This window comes from Saccopteryx bilineata, chromosome 2, assembly GCF_036850765.1.
Source record: "Saccopteryx bilineata isolate mSacBil1 chromosome 2, mSacBil1_pri_phased_curated, whole genome shotgun sequence".
In the NCBI taxonomy this organism is placed as follows: domain Eukaryota; kingdom Metazoa; phylum Chordata; class Mammalia; order Chiroptera; family Emballonuridae; genus Saccopteryx; species Saccopteryx bilineata.
This window is the reverse complement of record NC_089491.1, coordinates 330,183,737-330,201,337: the sequence shown is the minus strand read 5'-3', so window position 1 is coordinate 330,201,337 and position 17,601 is coordinate 330,183,737. Positions and strand designations below refer to the sequence as shown.

The 17,601-nt window shown below is 33.9% G+C and overlaps 1 protein-coding gene across 5 annotated transcripts in view; it reads left to right on the top strand.

Moving 5' to 3' along the window:
• The window catches only part of POT1 (protection of telomeres 1), a 51,918-nt gene that overhangs the window by 22,071 nt on the left and 12,246 nt on the right, over nucleotides 1-17,601 (top strand). For 4 of the 5 annotated variants that reach the window (XM_066262214.1, XM_066262212.1, XM_066262215.1 and 1 more), the window contains exons 9-15: nucleotides 1,332-1,622; nucleotides 3,110-3,265; nucleotides 8,103-8,272; nucleotides 9,326-9,411; nucleotides 13,680-13,736; nucleotides 14,136-14,292; nucleotides 16,390-16,595. In XM_066262214.1, the coding sequence (XP_066118311.1) occupies nucleotides 1,332-1,622; nucleotides 3,110-3,265; nucleotides 8,103-8,272; nucleotides 9,326-9,411; nucleotides 13,680-13,736; nucleotides 14,136-14,292; nucleotides 16,390-16,595 (1,123 nt within the window). The remainder of the gene's footprint in view (nucleotides 1-1,331; nucleotides 1,623-3,109; nucleotides 3,266-8,102; nucleotides 8,273-9,325; nucleotides 9,412-13,679; nucleotides 13,737-14,135; nucleotides 14,293-16,389; nucleotides 16,596-17,601) is intronic. The other variant, XM_066262216.1, reaches the window with a different exon arrangement.

The following is a 17,601-nucleotide window of genomic DNA, read 5'->3' as shown; positions in this document are numbered from 1 at the left end:
TGGTGTCTCCGTCAGAGATTTTGAGCTACAAGCTGCTGACCTGAAGGCCTCAGACATGTGGATGAATAAGTTCAAGTCACTGAATGAAGATTTGGAAAGACTTGCATGACAGCAAGCAGAGTTGGCGAGCAAACACAAATGGAGAGAAATGAAAAAACTTCAACCCGCGGACCAGCTGATTGTCAAAACTTGGAACGTGCTTCCCGTCACATACCACACACTGCAGCATGTGAGTATTGCTGTACTGACAAAGTTTGGCTCTATGTATGCATGTGAGCAGTCTTTCTCACATCTAAAGAACGTTAAGACCAACCTACGATCACGTTTTACAGATGGAAGTCTCAACACCTGCATGAAGCTTAACCTCCCCACGTATCAACCAGACTACAAAGCCATTAGCAAAACCATGCAACACCAGAAGTCGCATTAATGTTAAGAAGTACTTTATTCATCATTGGTTAGCAACAGCATAACAATGTTTTTAAAAATAGAGACTTATTGTACTTTAAAAGTGTTGGTCTTACATAAAATGCACACATTTACTTATATTTAGTGTTAAACATATTGTATGGCTCTTATGGAATTACATTTTAAAATATGTGGCGTTCATGGCTCTCTCAGCCAAAAAGGTTCCCGACTCCTGCTCTACAAGAAATGAAGACAGAAACAAGTTGGAAGTAAAGATGTCCCAAGCAACCAGTAAGCATTAGGAAAATAAAATAACTAAATTAATGTCAGATAGAGTTTATAAGAGATCAGAAAGTAGGGAGCAGTTTACAAGGTCAAAAAATGTTGCTTTGTAAAGATGTAACCGTCATAAATGCAAGTACATCTAATAACTGAGCTTCAAAGTTCAGAAAGCTAAAACTGAGCTTAAAAGTTCAGAGCATATCTAAGCTCTCTCAGTCAGACTGATGAGACCTTAGGCTCAGTTACATTTTATTGATTACAAATACTTAAACTTTAGTTTTTCTAGTTCTATTGTGTTCATAAGTAACTATCACTTGTTATTTTTCCACCTGTAAATTCTGTCTTGAAACTAATGTAAAAGCACAAGCTGGATAGGATTAGGGCAACTTCACACCCAGCTCTTTACAGAATAGAAATAGATTTCACATAGTGTTTACAGTTAACATGGTGCTTGTGGATCTTGATATAGCCCAGTTGATTTTATTTCACATGCTAATTAAATGAAATATGGAAGGATTATATCCTCCATTAACTATGCTGGCAAGATTTTATCATCTCAGGATTTTCAGTTCCTGGGTTCTGCGTCAGTAAGCAGTTTTGTGTGTTTCTGTTTTACTTTCTACTTTGTCCCACTTTCTCAGATCCAAATATATAAAAATGAGACTCAGGGTATCACCAGCTCTGGCTTTGCATCTTTGACATTTGAGGGAACTTTGGGAGCTCCTATCATACCTCGTACTTCAAACAAGTATTTTAACTTCACAACCGAGGACCACAAAATGGTAGAGACCTTGCGTGTTTGGGCATCGACTCATATTTCACCTTCTTCGACGTTAGTAAAATTGTGTGATGTTCAGCCAATGCAGTATTTTGACCTGACTTGTCAGCTCTTGGGCAAAGCCGAAGTAGATGGAGCGTCATTTCTTCTAAAGGTACATATTTTTAAGTACCACCTACATGTCTATAAAAAGCTTACATTTTAGCATCCTGATGGAAAAACTATACATGCTATGTTTTGTCTAGTTTTTGCTCACAAAACTTAGGGGATCTTTCAAAATGAATATGAAACAATAAAAAAAGAAGCCTTTGACTTTTTTTTTTTTTTATTGAACAAGAACATCAGAAAATCAAACGACAAGTCTAAGAAAGGTGTTTGGTTATGCAAATGAGGTGCAAAACCAACTTTTATTTCATTGGTGAAAACGTCCTATACAAAAGGCTGAAATTACTGGAGTATCTGCACCCTCCCTACTCCCCTAATTTTTGTGAGCATATATTAAGAATCTAATCTCTTAAAGTTATCATTTTTGATAAGCCTGGAGATCCATGCAACTTCACTCTTTAATTTCTCTTCTTTATCCTATCCATCCAGAGAAAACTAGTATGATCAGATCTGTTTTAAATGTAGTATAGTTTGTGTTATACTTATTTATATATTTTTTCAATACTTCCCCTAAAATCTGACACTGGCAGACACCTTCTCTGTAGAAATGTAGTGGTTTTCTTTATTCAAATAGCCTATTGATTTTTGTCCAGCCAACCTTTTGACATGCAGAGGCATCCCCGCCTCAGCAAATGTCTTGTCATACCTTTTATAGTAGAGCACAGCCCAGCTCATCTCTGAAAACCCAAGCATAGCACAGGCCAGCTGTGTCTTAGGATGGGGTATTATGTACTTGTCCTGTGCCCACATTCCCGTCTTACCTGAGTGCACCTTACGTAGCAATCGAACATACAGTACTTGTTTTCTTTTCATTGTATTCACAACATCTAATATAAGCAAAATATTCATATCTATACCGTTAAAGTCCTTTTTTAAGTCAGAACAAACTGAATAAACATTCCTAAATACTAGGAATTTATTTTTAAGAATATTAGTAAAGATACTCATAAAAGTTTGTATACAAGGTGATAATTACTAAGTTATTTAAAATAGCATGGAAGATTTGGAACAACCCAAATGACCAATAAAGAGATTATTTGTTTAATGAATTTATGTGCATTTATATCATAAAATAATGTGAAGCCATTGAAAACCATATTTTATAAGAGTATTTAAATTTCCTGATAAATTGCTCAACAACATACTAAAACAAAAATCAGAATATAGTGCCAGTTTGTTAAAATAAAAGACACAGGAAAAAAATTATAAATACACAGATGAAGAAAAGATAAACTTCAATAATATGTTAATATGTTTTCTACATTGTGGATAGAACTTTTTTCTTTACATTTTTTATATTGACTATATGTAGTCCTTTTACAATCAGAAAAGGATATATATCATATTTAAAGTTTAGCAGATATTTGGGATGATGCATTTAATTACTTTCAAATTATATTACCAGCAAAAAAAATTTATTAGCCTCTACAGTTTTACAAAAAGGTTGTTAAACTTTGCTGTGCCCTCTTACGGCAGGTATGGGATGGCACCAGGACCCCATATCCATCGTGGAGAGTTTTAATACAAGGCCTTATTTTCCATGGTGATTTAAGTGACATCCATCGGCTGCAGAATCTGACAGTAGACATTTTAGTCTATGATAACCATGTTCAAGTGGCAAAATCTCTGAAGGTGATGTTGAGTGGCAAGCATGTTTGCTATTTTTTTTTTATTTTTATAAATTTTGGGGTAAATCACATTTATAGATATTTGAAGTCTAGAAATTAAATTTATATTTTAATTTTTAAATTTTTATTTGTAAAGATGTGTGTTCAAAATAAATTATTGGTATATTTAAATATAATTGCATGAAAAGCTTTTTAAAAGTAAAAACATTTCCTGAATATCTTAAATCTGTATATAATTTTACTATGAAAATAGTTAAAAAAATTTATTGTGGAAGATAGACTGCTTTAAAATGACAAAGAATATAAAAAATATTTGTAAATTTAAACATGAAGCTTTGTTAATTTTTTTGATGAAATCTAGACTTTGTACTTAAGAAATTATAAATCCACCTCTACTATTATAAGTTGTGTGTGTGTGTAGTGTGCAGTCCATTAGGATTTGCTCATTATTTTGGGATATTTCCACTTGCACATTGTGTTACAAATAAACCCCATCCAACTCAAATCAATAAGTTAAATTAAAGTCATCATCCAGGAAGGTGATAAGTGCACTTTCTTATTCCTTTGTGTGTGAATGTGTGCAAGTCTTCTGACATATAGAAGAATTATCTCTTGAAGATATATTTTTGATGCTATTCCCTGATTTTATGTATATTGATTAGCTTACTTCAAAAATGTAATGTTAGGGCCCTGGCCAGTTGGCTCAACGGTAGAGCGTCAGCCCACCGTGTGGATGTTCCAGGTTCAATTCCCAGTCAGGGCACACAGGAGACGTGCCCATCTGCTTCTCTACCCTTCCCCCTCTCCTTTCTTTCTCTCCCTGCCCTCCCCCTCCCCCTCGCACAGCCAAGGCTCCATTGGAGCAAAGTTGACCCGAGCACTGAGGATGGTTCCATGGCCTCCGCCTCAGGCACTAGAATGGCTCTGTTGGAATGGAGCAAAGGCCCTGATGGGCAGAGCATCACCCCCTAGTGGGCGTGCTGGGTGGATCCCAGTTGGGTGCATGTGGGAGTCTGTCCCTCTGCCTCCCCAATTCTCACTTCAGAAAAATACAAAAAAGAAAATAGTGTTAAAGCTAGTTATAAACTCTTAAAAAAATACAGATTTTGTTATATATGTGAAAAAGATGTACATTTTAGGCCTATTTTCACCATTTAATGTTCTTCTCTTTCACTAGGCTGCATCTATATGTCTTTCTGTTCCCCTCACTTGTCCTGAGTTCCTTATCCAGGTTCTAAACCCCACCAGCACAGTGCTTGGCCATGTAGTAAGGATGAATTAAATACTGCCTTCTGGTAAATGAGTGAATGAATGAGTGCTGTGGATATTTTTTTTCAGATTTTTTTTAATCTCACCCACTAGAGGGTGTTGTGAGCACACAATTAAAATATAGTGCTTAATTTTTTCTAAAGATATGACATTATTAATCTGCAGAAAAATGAAAGGATTTTCTCTGTGTAGAAGTAATATAACTGTAGGCTTTTATTAATGTACAATGATATTACATTTTACTTTTTTCTGAAATAATCTTTATATCAACCATTTCATATTAATTTAAGAAATCCCAGAGGCAAATGACATTGATGCAAATGAATTCTTATCAGTATTTGAAGACAACTGTTAAAAATAGCATGGGACATATTTTTATTGTATAGCAACAGGAAAAGATGTGTGTTTCCTTTAAGTAAAGAGAACAGTTAAAGTGATTATGAAGTATATATAATTTTTTTTTTTTTTGTATTTTTCTGAAGCTGAAAACGGGGAGAGACAGTCGGACAGACTCCCACATGCACCTGACCGGGATCCACCCGGCACGCCCACCAGGGGCGACGCTCTGTCCACCAGGGGGCGATGCTCTGCCCCTCTGGGGCCTCGCTCTGCCGCGACCAGAGCCACTCTAGCGCCTGGGGCAGAGGCCAAGGAGCCATCCCCAGCGCCCGGGCTATCTTTGCTCCAATGGAGCCTCGCTGCGGGAGGGGAAGAGAGAGACAGAGAGGAAGGGGGGGATGGAGAAGCAAATGGGCACTTCTCCTATGTGCCCTGGCCGGAATCGAACCCAGGTCCCCCACACGCCAGGCTGATGCTCTACCGCTGAGCCAACAGGCCAGGGCCAAATTTTTATATATAACACATTTTACAGCCTAAGTTGTCCATAACATTTTTCATAAATCTTGCTTTCAATTTATCTCATTGCCTAAACATTTTGCACAAATACACACACACAGAAACTAACAATTTAAATCTTTTGTCTAGAAGTTAAAGTAGTGTATTTTCCATCCCCACTCTTATCCTGACACAATTTAAAAATTACTATAAAGCGTAGTAATAATTATGTTGGGCCTTTAGTGACACAAGAGCCATAATTTGTTTTTTCAGACCCATACAGGTCTTTGAAAACAATAAACCTAAAAGTGCAGTTCATGAGAGTTATACGGAATCTTTAAATTACTTCTAGAGGGCTAGTGATTTCTAAATACCCATATTACCTTTACTTAATTTTTAATGTTTCCAGGTTGAAATGGGCTTTTGTAATGATTATTTAAGGTAGTTTTTATAACTGTTTGTTTATGACTCCCTCACTTGTATTTCTGGAATCTTATATTACCGACAAGACTCAGCAATGTCTGTGTATTATAATAGAGCCTCTGGCGCCTTTCCTAGTATGTTTAGCAAGCTTAAAACAAATCCAATGCTGCCTCCAGAAGGAATTTCTGGATATAACATTTGTCATCCTTTATAGCCTATTTATATAAATGAATTCTCTTTTGGTCTTTTTTTTTTCTTCTGAAATGCAGTAGTAGAGAAGACAGTATAATAAGCATCATGTGTTTGTCATTCAAACTTAACACTTCTAAATGTTTTGCTATACTTATTTTAGGAACTTCTAATTTTTAAGAAATAAAGTACATACCGAACCTTCTTTGTACCCCTGCTTATTCTCATTTTTGCTCCCCAATATTCTCCTTTTACATATCCTAACATGTAGGGATGCATACCCATGTTTATTATATTTTTTGTGCTTTTGTCTGAAAAATGTATATTGTATACATAATATTCTGTGGTTTGCTTTCTTTCTTTGACATTATATTTTGAGGACTTAGCTGTGTTCATACATGTGTCTGCATTAATACCAGACTGCCTTAATTATTATACCTTTATTTTTAAATGATATTCCAAAAGTCAGCACCCTGCTTCCACTTTAGTCTTCAAAATTGACTTGGCTGTTCACTTTTATACTCATTTTCAAAGCAACTTTTCAAATCTCATGAAAGACACTGGGAATTTTCATTGAAATTCCATTGATTTTTAAAGATTAATTAATTAGGAGGAAATTATCTTCATAATGTTGAAGCTTTTTATATATGAATCTGGTGTCTTCTTCCTTGTGCCTGGCCTTTTATAAGTCGTGTGTGTGACTTCACATGTACTGTACTGAGTATGGTATGTATTAAAATAGAATCCCAATTACAATAAACATTCAGAAAACTCAGACAAAAATAAATAGACTTTTATATTTTCTTTCAGTATCTTTGGATACCATGAGGAAAATAAATATTTTCGTGTGTGTGTGTGTGTGTGTGTGTGTTTTCCTTCTCTGACGACCCTGTTCCCCTGCTGTGATACAGATGTTAGTGGAATAAGTCAGAGGAAAAAGCTAGCTGCCTTACCTCCTCCTCCCCAGATCCATTCTTGGCTGGGAAAAAGACCCTTGCGAATTAAGGAGTAGCATCTGGGTGTGTGCATTATTCCTCCTTACTTTCTTTCCATTTCTCCTGCCTTAAAATCCAGAGGCGGTAAGGGGAAATACAGTAAGCTGAAACAGCAGTAAGCCAAGGCAGGGGGTTGGTTTGCTAGCTCATCTTTTTTATATCCCCCTCCTTATATAGCTTTGCTGTTGCACAGATTCGCAACCACTGTTTTTCACTCCTGACCTTGAAGGCAATAAAGAGAATGTATTCCCACAGTCATCAGCAGTCAGGAGTACTTACTGCCTTATGCCAATGAATTAAATTTCCTGTTTGGTAACTCCTTTTGTTTATAACTCTTTTTTCATAAAAATAAATGTGATTTAGGTTGTATAACTTCTTCTTTTGAATGGGTATCAATTTCTTTGATGAACAGTCCCCATCTGTATTATTTTAAGACTACATCAAAGACATACCAAATTTCTATAATTAAAGGCATTTTTAAGACTTAAGTTTAGCAAGACTTAACTATGGAAATTAACTATAGAACATTTAGTTCAAGACTATAAATGATTTAATCCTATATTTGAAGTCATAGAATGTATTTTCCATTATGATGTACGAACACAAATTGTTTATTACAGAAGTTTTCATGGGATTCCTGGAGTATGGGATGTTTCATTTTGATACAATAGCAGATTTCTAATATTCTTATAAAAAGAGTGGTTTCGTGATCATATTTAATTAAACCCTACCTTAAAGTAGTTAAAACAAGTTATTTTTAGAAGCCTTAATCAAATAAGTTTATTAATAAAATAAGGGGCTTGTACTTGATTTGGGTCATGGGTTTCTTAACTACTGTATTTTATCAATACTAAGATTCAATTTTATTTCATACTTTAATGTCTCTGAAGTGGATATATGTATATATATGTTTAATCACATACATTTTGGTTTCAGTAACACAGTGTCCTTTGATACTCAGTATACACATCACTTATATAACATACCATTATCTTTTCTGATTGGTCGGCTCCCGTTTGCCCTATATGGATGCAGGGCACGGAATTAATATGGACCAAATATTTTGAGTACCAGAAATTGTTTGCTTTTTCTCCATTTTCTAAAAAAATAATAATAATAACTTCCTTTTAGGTTGGAAGCTTTCTTAGAATTTATAGCCTCCATACCAAACTTCAGTCAGTGAATTCGGAGAGCCAGGCAGCGTCGCTCGCCCTGGAGTTTCATCTCCACGGAGGGACCAGTTATGGTCGGGGAATCAGAGTGTTGCCGGAAAGCAATTCTGATGTGGACCAACTTAAAAAGTAAGCATATTGTATCCCTATTTAAAAATTGTGAATAAGGCCTTAATTAAGCTGATTTTCAAGATAATATTGTTCTGGAAAGGGAAGGGAAGTAAGTACCTAATAGGTTTCTTGTAATCGATCCTCAGAGCCTTCTGTGGCATTATCCATATTTTTTTAAATGGGAGGAACCAAACGAAACAAATCAAGTGATTGTACCTTCAAATAGCTAAATACTAGCAAAGCCAGGGCTATAGTCTAAGGTTTCTGCTTACATGCTTATGTCTATTCTTGTACTTATTTCTTCTACCATTTGCGTGTCCTGCAAGGACAGTAACAAATTGTGGAAACTGGAACTTGATACATATCTAGCATTCCAGACCAACTTGATCCTGCCATGAAAAAGAACTTGGCCTTTCTATAGTGCCTTTGCTGATAAAATAGGTTAGCAGAAGTGTTTTAGGGTATAATATTTTTAAAACTTTTAAACGTTTCTAGAAAGTGAATAGTACCTTAAATCCTGCTATACATGCAGTTTATTTTCCTGATGTATTTTTAGTAATCTCAGTATCCCAAAACTTTTTGACCAGTGTTCTAGAGAAATAAAAACAAATCTTCTGCATATCTTCAAAGCAGTATAGAAAATATCCCGTTCAGTATGTTAAAATGATTTAGGTATTTTCTAACTTTTAGTATATTGAATCCAATGACTTTAAAGTCAACTAAATTAGCTATCTTAATCTTATATCAACTTTATTACTTTCTCATATTGTAATATATAGCAGCATACTATTTTACTTCTTGAATCTAGAGTGAGATTGTCTGAGAATGTTAATTTATTTTTGTTCACAATATTTCATCACTCCACTGTTACACTTGTATCTTTCTAGACTCAGTTCTTTTTTAACTTGGGGGCTTTTGGAACCCCAGATATGAAACCACTACTGAGGAATGCATACACACACAGAATTTTTTGTACAATTTTAGTGAGTTCTTAGTTTCTGTGAGTAGAGTTGAACTGACCATACTGACTTCGTTTTATGCAATTTGAACTTATATTTCTTTCAATTATAGGGTTTTAGAATGTGCAAGTTTGACAGCCAATCAGGGTTCAGATGGTGGTATATGCCGATCAGAATGTGAGGACAGCTTTCCAACAAGTAAGAACAATTTTTAACATTGACAATTCAACTTCTTCCAAGTCAAATAGTTTTATCAACGTTAATCTTCCATTTTAATATCTTCCTATCTCTGTTGCTTATCTTCTGTTAAATTTATATTCATTGTAAAGGAACATGCTAAATCTTTATGTCCTTTGCAAAAAGGTAAACATTGTTCCTCCCTTAATTGTATAATTACATTTTCAAATAGGGTGCTAGGGATTATATATTGACTTGTGATACATATAGTGTTTATATATGTGTGTGTGTGTGTGTGTATTTATTCATTAATTAAAAATCTGTATTAATTTCTTAGGTAACTAGTTTGCATAATAGTATCTAAAAGGAACAAGGTTGTTTTTGCCATTTTATTTTAAACAGCCTAAGTATTTTTTGATTATACATATCTTAGATGTATACATACTTCTCAAGCTTTATTGAGTTAATTAAATACCTACTTATAAGATATTAATAAACAGTTGGTTGTGTACTTATATGATTATCTATCTGCATAGGTGAGTGTTCAAATCTCTAAATTTTAAAACTCTCAATCTATAAGATTTTTTTCTTTTATCACTTTGTCTTAATAGCTCTCTGTACTTTCTGTGACCTAGAATCTGTCATGTTTCTATCTCATATATATATATAAAATTTTTTCTTTTTTTACAATCTAACTCCTCTGCTATCATTCAACAAATCATTTTATAGGTATTTACTCTCTTTTTAAACCAGTAATGATAAGTATTAAAATTAACATGTGTGGTTTATTAGGCACTTGGTAGTGTTTACGTGCATTATTATTAAATCCTAACAGCACTCACTCCTTTGAGGCTGATACAGAAAGGAAACTGAGGCTTTGTGTGATGCAGGCTATATAATTTTCCCAGGTTTACTAAGCTTTTGACTAATGGAAAAACCACTCAGATTCCAAAGCATGCTACTTGGGATTTTTTGTACACATTTTAAATTTATCTCTTTATTCTCTCTGCCTTAAAACTCTCCATATTTATTAACACCTTTGTAATGGCATTTTAGCCTGAGCTGTGATTACTCCCAACAACCATTAAGGGGCCATTGTGGCTCAATGGACAATTATTTGGAGACAATATAATTTGTAATTATGCTTTTTGAAATCTCTTTTCTCCTTTTGAAAGGATTTTTAAATTAATTTTAAACTGGAAAAGTAATACAAGTCATAATACCAAGTTACATAGGTTTCCTGTGCCTTTATGTCCATTTCCTGAGCTGATGTTAATAATGTAGTGTGATTTCTTTAACACCTTCATGCTTATACAAATATATGTACCAGTATATAAACAGATAAGACTTTTCCCTCTGTTTAAAATTTTTACAAACATGGGACCATACTATCCCAGCTGCTTTATCAGAGACCTCTTTCTGGGATAATTCAGATAGCTCAAACTTACTCTTCTAATCATTGTGTTATATTTTATAACATGAATCTAACACTACTAATTCAGTCATTTTATACTTCATAGACATTCAGGTTATTACATCCTTGAACAGGTGTACTTTCATGTCTCTAAAATTAGCTCCTAAAAGTGGGGTTGGTGGATAAAAGGGTAAGCACATTTTATTTTCATAAATTATGCCCGACCACATGCCAGAATGTCATAGGATTCATGGGAATCGCAGTGTAGGAGAATGTTCTTTCCTGACACTCAGCACAGCACAGTGGAGGTTAACAACGGGTGTAATTTTTAACAAGTTGGCAAGTATAAGGTGATATCTTATTTATTTTTCCTGAGAACTTGGAAACTTAAGAAAATTATCACACATTTATCGGCCTTTATTTCTTTATTGAATGTATCAGGTGACATTGGTTAATAAAATTATATAGGTTTCAGGTGTACAATTCTATGAACCATCATCTGTATGCCGTGTTGTGTGTTCACCATTTATTCCCCCTTTACCCTCTTCTACCTCCCCCATCCCCTTCCCTGTGTAATCACCATATTGTTGTATCTGTGAGTTTTTGTTTTGTTTTATTTTGCTTAATCCCTTTACCCAATCTGCTTCCCTATTTTTTCTTCCTCTTTTGTCAGCTCTTACCCTTTATCTGACTTTTTGTCTGGTTCTTTATCTTTCTTGTTTCTCTCTAGTTTATAGGAGACCTGTATATATTTTACACATATGTTCTCACTATTTGACTGCTTTTAAGGTTTTTGTCATTGTTTTCACTTCATGCAGAATGACAAATATTAAGTAATCAAATTCATTGAAACTGTGCTTTGCCAGCTTAACTCTTCCATTCAAGGTATCTTGCCATGGAGTCTTGTGTGATCTGTCAGTCATGCTGAAGAAGAAGGACAAGTAATGCATATGTTGGTATATGATACCTCATAAGTTATAAAAACATAACTATTTTATATACTAGAATGTAAGCTAAAGTAATTATAAAATAGTAACACTTCAAAAGCATTATTAAAACTTATAGCTCTGTTCACTACTTTTACTTTCTTGGTGAAGTAAAATTCTGTTTTTCAGTGTTTATCAAGTCATCCTATTACAGTTAGTAAGCTTATTATTTTATCCACCTCTCCCTTTATTTCTTTCACATTGTATTTTTCCAAAATAATAAAAAATTTGAAACATACAGAAAGATTGAAACAGTTGTACAGTGAACACTCATATACTTATCACCGTTTTTCCAATGAAGCATTACTTTATGTGCTCTTTCATTTATCTCTTAATCTATCAATCCATCTTATTTTTTTACTCATTTCAAGTAATTTGCAGATAAAAGTATACCTCCGTAACCCGAATGAACATCATTAACTAGAGTTCAACATTTGTTTAGGATTTCTTTTTTTGAGGTAAAATTATATACCATGACATGGACAACTTAAATGTACCATTTCATGATTTTTAACTAATACACAAATCTCTGTACCCTAAATCTCTTTAAATCTAGAGCATTACCCTTGTCACAGAAAGTCCCTCATGCTTCTTCCCAGTCTACCCTCATTATTACCCCACCCCGAGTTCTGATTATTTTCCACCATAGATTAACTGCGCCTCTTCTAGAACTTCAAATATATGGGTTAATATGTACTCTTGTACTTACTATATGTTTCTTATCCATATTATTGCATATATCAGTGACTTGTTCCTTTTGGATGCTAGTAGTGTGGTCTGAGGCAGCCGTTTTAAAAAACATTAATTTGTAGTTAGAGCACCTGTTTGTTTTCTTTTTCTGTAAGATAGCTTCGGCATCTTTGTCAAAATCTAATGAGTATAAATGTGGATTTATTTCTGGGTTTCCCAGTTAGTACCTACTAATATTACGAAGTAAGGATTTTATTTCCTCATGCTAATTTCCAGTTGTTGCAAACCTATTTTATTTATTTATTTGTTTTTGTTTTTTTTGGGTTTTTTTGTATTTTTCTGAAGCCGGAAACAGGGAGGCAGTCAGACAGACTCTCGCATGCGCCTGACCGGGATCCACCCGGCATGCCCACCAAGAGGCGATGCTCTGCCCATCTGGAGCGTCACTCTGTCGCAACCAGAGCCACTCTAGCGCCTGAGGCAGAGATCACAGAGCCATTCTCAGCACCTGGGCCAACTTTGCTCCAATGGAGCCTTGGCTACGGAAGGGGAAGAGAGAGACAGAGAGGAAGGAGAGGGGGGAGGGATGGAGAAGCAGATGGGCGCTTCTCCTGCATGCCCTGATCGGGAATCGAACCCGGGACTCCTGCACGCCAGGCCGATGCTCCACCACTGAGCCAACTGGCCAGGGCGCAAACCCATTTGTTGAAAAGAGTTTTTCTTTCCCCTTGGATTATTTTGCTGCCTTTATCAAAAATCAGATGATTGCATAAATGTAGGTTTATTTATGAACTTTCTATTCAATTTTATTGATATGTTGGTTAGTCTTTATGTCAATACCATATTGTCTTGAATTTAGTAAGTCTTTAAGTCATGGAGTATAAGTCCTCCAATTTTTTTCTATCTTAAGATTTAGTCTAGCTTCTTACATTTCCACCTAAGTGACAGAATTTGCTTATCTTTTTCTATAGTTAACCCTCTGCAGTTTTGATTAGGATTGAAATGAATGCACCAATTAATTTGGGAAAATTTGATATCTTAGCAGTACTGAGCCTTCCCATTCCTTCACATGGCATATTTCACTATTTGATTAGAGTTTTTCAGCTTCTCTCAGCAGTGCTTTATAGCTTTCAATGCCACATTGAATTTTTAATGGATTTTAAAACTGTATAATTCTCTTTTCCTTCTCCTTCCTATAGGCTCTGGATCAGTGTCACTCTTTGAGGTAGAAAGATGTCAACAATTATCAGCTACAAGTAAGATTATATCTCATTTAATTGATAATATTACATCAATATTAAATGTTCTAATGTTGGAAATTGCACTGTATTATGTAAATGAAATTTCTTGTTTTTGTAAAATACACACTGAAATATGTAGGGATAAATGGGAATGATCAGGAAATTATTCTCAGATTTATACTTGGATCTATATGCACATATAAATGAATCATGAATCTGTAAAGTATATATATGTGGAGAAACAGAAAAGACAGGCAGATGGAGACAATGATAAATGTGGCAACATGTTAACAAGGTTGGCAAATAATATAACTTAATTGGATTTTATTTTATGTATCATCAAGGGGATTCATGTCATGAATATACTCAATATTCTTGTAGGTTATTCTGTCTTAATCTAAAACCTCTTTATAGTACTTACAGACCATCAATATTTGGAGAACACCCCGCTATGTGCTATTTTGAAACAAAAAGCTCCTCAACGATATCGCATCCGAGCAAAACTGAGGTCATACAAGCCTAAAAGACTCTTTCAGTCTGTTAAACTGCACTGTCCTAACTGTCATTCACTGTAAGTATTTTCCATGTAAAACAAGTTTCACTTCATAACATCTGTGTGTTTGTTTTTTGTATATGGTAGTTTAAGTCCTGGTTTAAGTGAGCTGTGACTTTATATATTGTATTTTGATAAAATGGTAATGTTTTTAGGAGAAACTACTAAATTTTAGAAAGTAAAACCTACTGATATTTCTTAATGATAATAAATAAAAGTAGTGGCTATTTTTAGATCTGAAATTCAATTTAGCAGCTCTAGTAAATGCAGACAAATAATAAACTATAAAAATATTTGGGGAGACGTTCTCATTTTTCACAAAAAATATTCTTAAAAATAAACCATTAATAACTACCATTGTTTATTTAAATTTATTGCGGTGACATTGGTTAATAAGATTATATAGGTTTCATGATTCTTTATATAGAAAACTCTAAAGACTCCACCAAAAAAGAAAACTATTAGAAACAACAAATATAATAAAGTTGCAGGATACAAAATTACTGTACAGAAATTCACTGCATTCTTATATACTAACAAATGAAATTTCAGAAATAGAATAAAATACCTAGGGATAAACTTAACAAAGGATGTGAAAGACCTATATACTGAAGACTACAAAGCATTATTAAAAAGAGATTGCAAAATGCACAATGAATTGGAAGGATATTTTGTTTACATAGATTGGAAGAATAAACAGTTAAAATGTCCATGTTACTCAAAGCAAAATCAGATTCAGTTCATTCCCCATCAAACCCGATGACATTTTTAAAGAAATAGAACAAAAAAAAAACCCATCAGATCTCTATGGAATCACAAAAGTCCCCGAATAACCAAAATCTAACTAAAATTCCTAAATAGAAAAAACTGGTTAGTTGAAATGTTTAATTATGGGATACAGAAAGGCTTGTTGGATATATTTCTGTCCTGCCTAATAAATACAATATAGTAAATATAATTTAAATTCTTGTTAGTAATGGGGAAATTCTCAGTATCTCAAAGGCTTTATTCGAAACCTCAATTATTACATGAACATATAAATTTATAAGACATTAGAATGAATGTGTACTTATTGATTTCACAATCTTCCTTCTAAATATATAATATACACGTATAGGGATAGGCAAACATAGGTTTACAGTTATATTGCAAATAGTACAATTAATATATAATAGTGCAAGAATAAACTGTTTGGCATACTCACGACTGTAAACCTAAGTTATTGATACACATGTCCATTCTATTTGTGTTTTGTATATTGTTTGTAGTTATGCTTCTATGTATACTAGTATATGTATATTTCCCTGTAAAATCTAAGTATAATACTATTTGTGGGGAATTTTGATTATCAAATGTCCTTCAATGAGGGGCAGACTGTCTTCTACCTGTGTGAATTTGAAATGATAGTTGGAATTAAAATATCAATACAGATTTTAAAAATTCTTGAAGAATTATCAAATTATATAGTTTGTCGAATTTTGTAAAATCATGTAATTTTGTGCAACAAAACCACCTTCTGTGATCATTTTTTTAAACAAATAAGGAAATTGCCTCAGAAAGGTTAAGAGGTGTTAGGTAAAGTTACATGGCTGATTGAGAACAGATGTTTTGATTCCAGACCTTGTCATTTTTACTCTATTGTACTTTACCATGTGACTTTTTAAAATTATTACTCTAGATGAAAAAAAATTGAAACAAATGTTGGTTTGCGAAGTAGATGCCCTATGCAAATGAGATTACTTATATAGTAAGTGAATATTCACTGGAGTGAACATAGGGAGGGGACTGCTGCATTTCTTACTCCACTAGGAAATAGCATTCCTTACAGAGGAGAACAGATTGATTGGTGTTAGAAAATTTATATTAGTAACCTGGATAAGTACAAAGCCAGGCAAGGAAGTGGCTGAGGTTAATGTAATTATTGATAGGGAGCTACTTAGCCATGAAGTACAAATATCTTTCTATTGAATAAGTCTTTAATCTGCAAAGTGAATTATCTCCATATTTTAAAGTAGCTAGCTCATAAGCATATAAATTATTTTTTAGTTGGATGTTTTGTAGAATTTGACTTTTCAAGCCAATGCCGATTGTTTTGTGTTATGTCGTTTATTTTAGGCTAGAAATTCCACGTGAAGGTGATTTGGATCTAATTTTGCAAGAGAGTGCAACTAACACTCCAGATGCCAAACTACAAAACACATTATTATATGACTCGAAAGTCTGGACTACTAAAGATCAGGGAGAACGAAAAGTTGCTGTTCATTTTGTGAAAAATAATGGCATTCTTCCACTTTCAAATGATTGTCTAATTTTGATAGAAGGTAGGACATTTAAGTTACTGTTTTATTAGATTACAGCTTTGCTTATGTCTGTCTCTAATTGTTACATATATTTTAGGGGGAACCTAGGACACATAGTCAAAATATTCACTCAAATTTCATAAAATGAAATATATTACTAGAACAACTAGATTCAAATCTATATATAGATGTATATACACATACACACATACATATATATATATAAGGTCTACCTGAAAGTTCTGTCCGTTTCTGTCACAAGTTTCAACACGTAAGCACGTTTATTTGGCGCATGTGTGCCTCTCTATTTTTATCACTTAATGTATACATACTGACGTAGCAAATTAAAACAAAGTTGATTCACGTTAGTCTTATGTGTGAAGCGATAGTGTACCCATGGCTACTGATAAAGTTCATTTACGCCACTGTAATTTTTACAAATTTCAACAAGGAAGAAATGCTACAGAAGCATGTCTGTCACATCCACCATATTCCCTGGACTTAGCACCCTCCGACTATCACTTGTTTTTGTCCTTACAATATTTTTTGAAGGGCAAAAAATTCAAAAATGAAGAAGATATCAAACAAGCACTGGTTCACTTTTTCGCATCAAAAGATAAAACATTTTTCAAAAATGGGATATACAAATTGCCCTCACGCTGGCAAGAAATCATTAATAATAATGGCAACTATATTATTTAATAAGTTTATTGACGGTAAGAAAAATTTGTATTTTGTTTTATTCCAAAAATGGACAGAACTTTTCGGTAGACTTTATATATAAATTCATCTGAATGACATTTTGAAATTATACATTAGTCTCAGGTATTTGCATTTGTTCATTTTGTCGGAGTTCTGCCTGTCATCCTACTCGGATGCAAGCTGCTTATCAAACTGAGTAATAATGAGGAGGCCTCCTGTGACGACCAGCCACTGCTATCTTGGCCTCTGGATGTCACTGTTGTTTCATAAAAGTAGAATTAAATAGCTATTTATTGATATGTAAATCAAGGAAGGGACCCTTGAA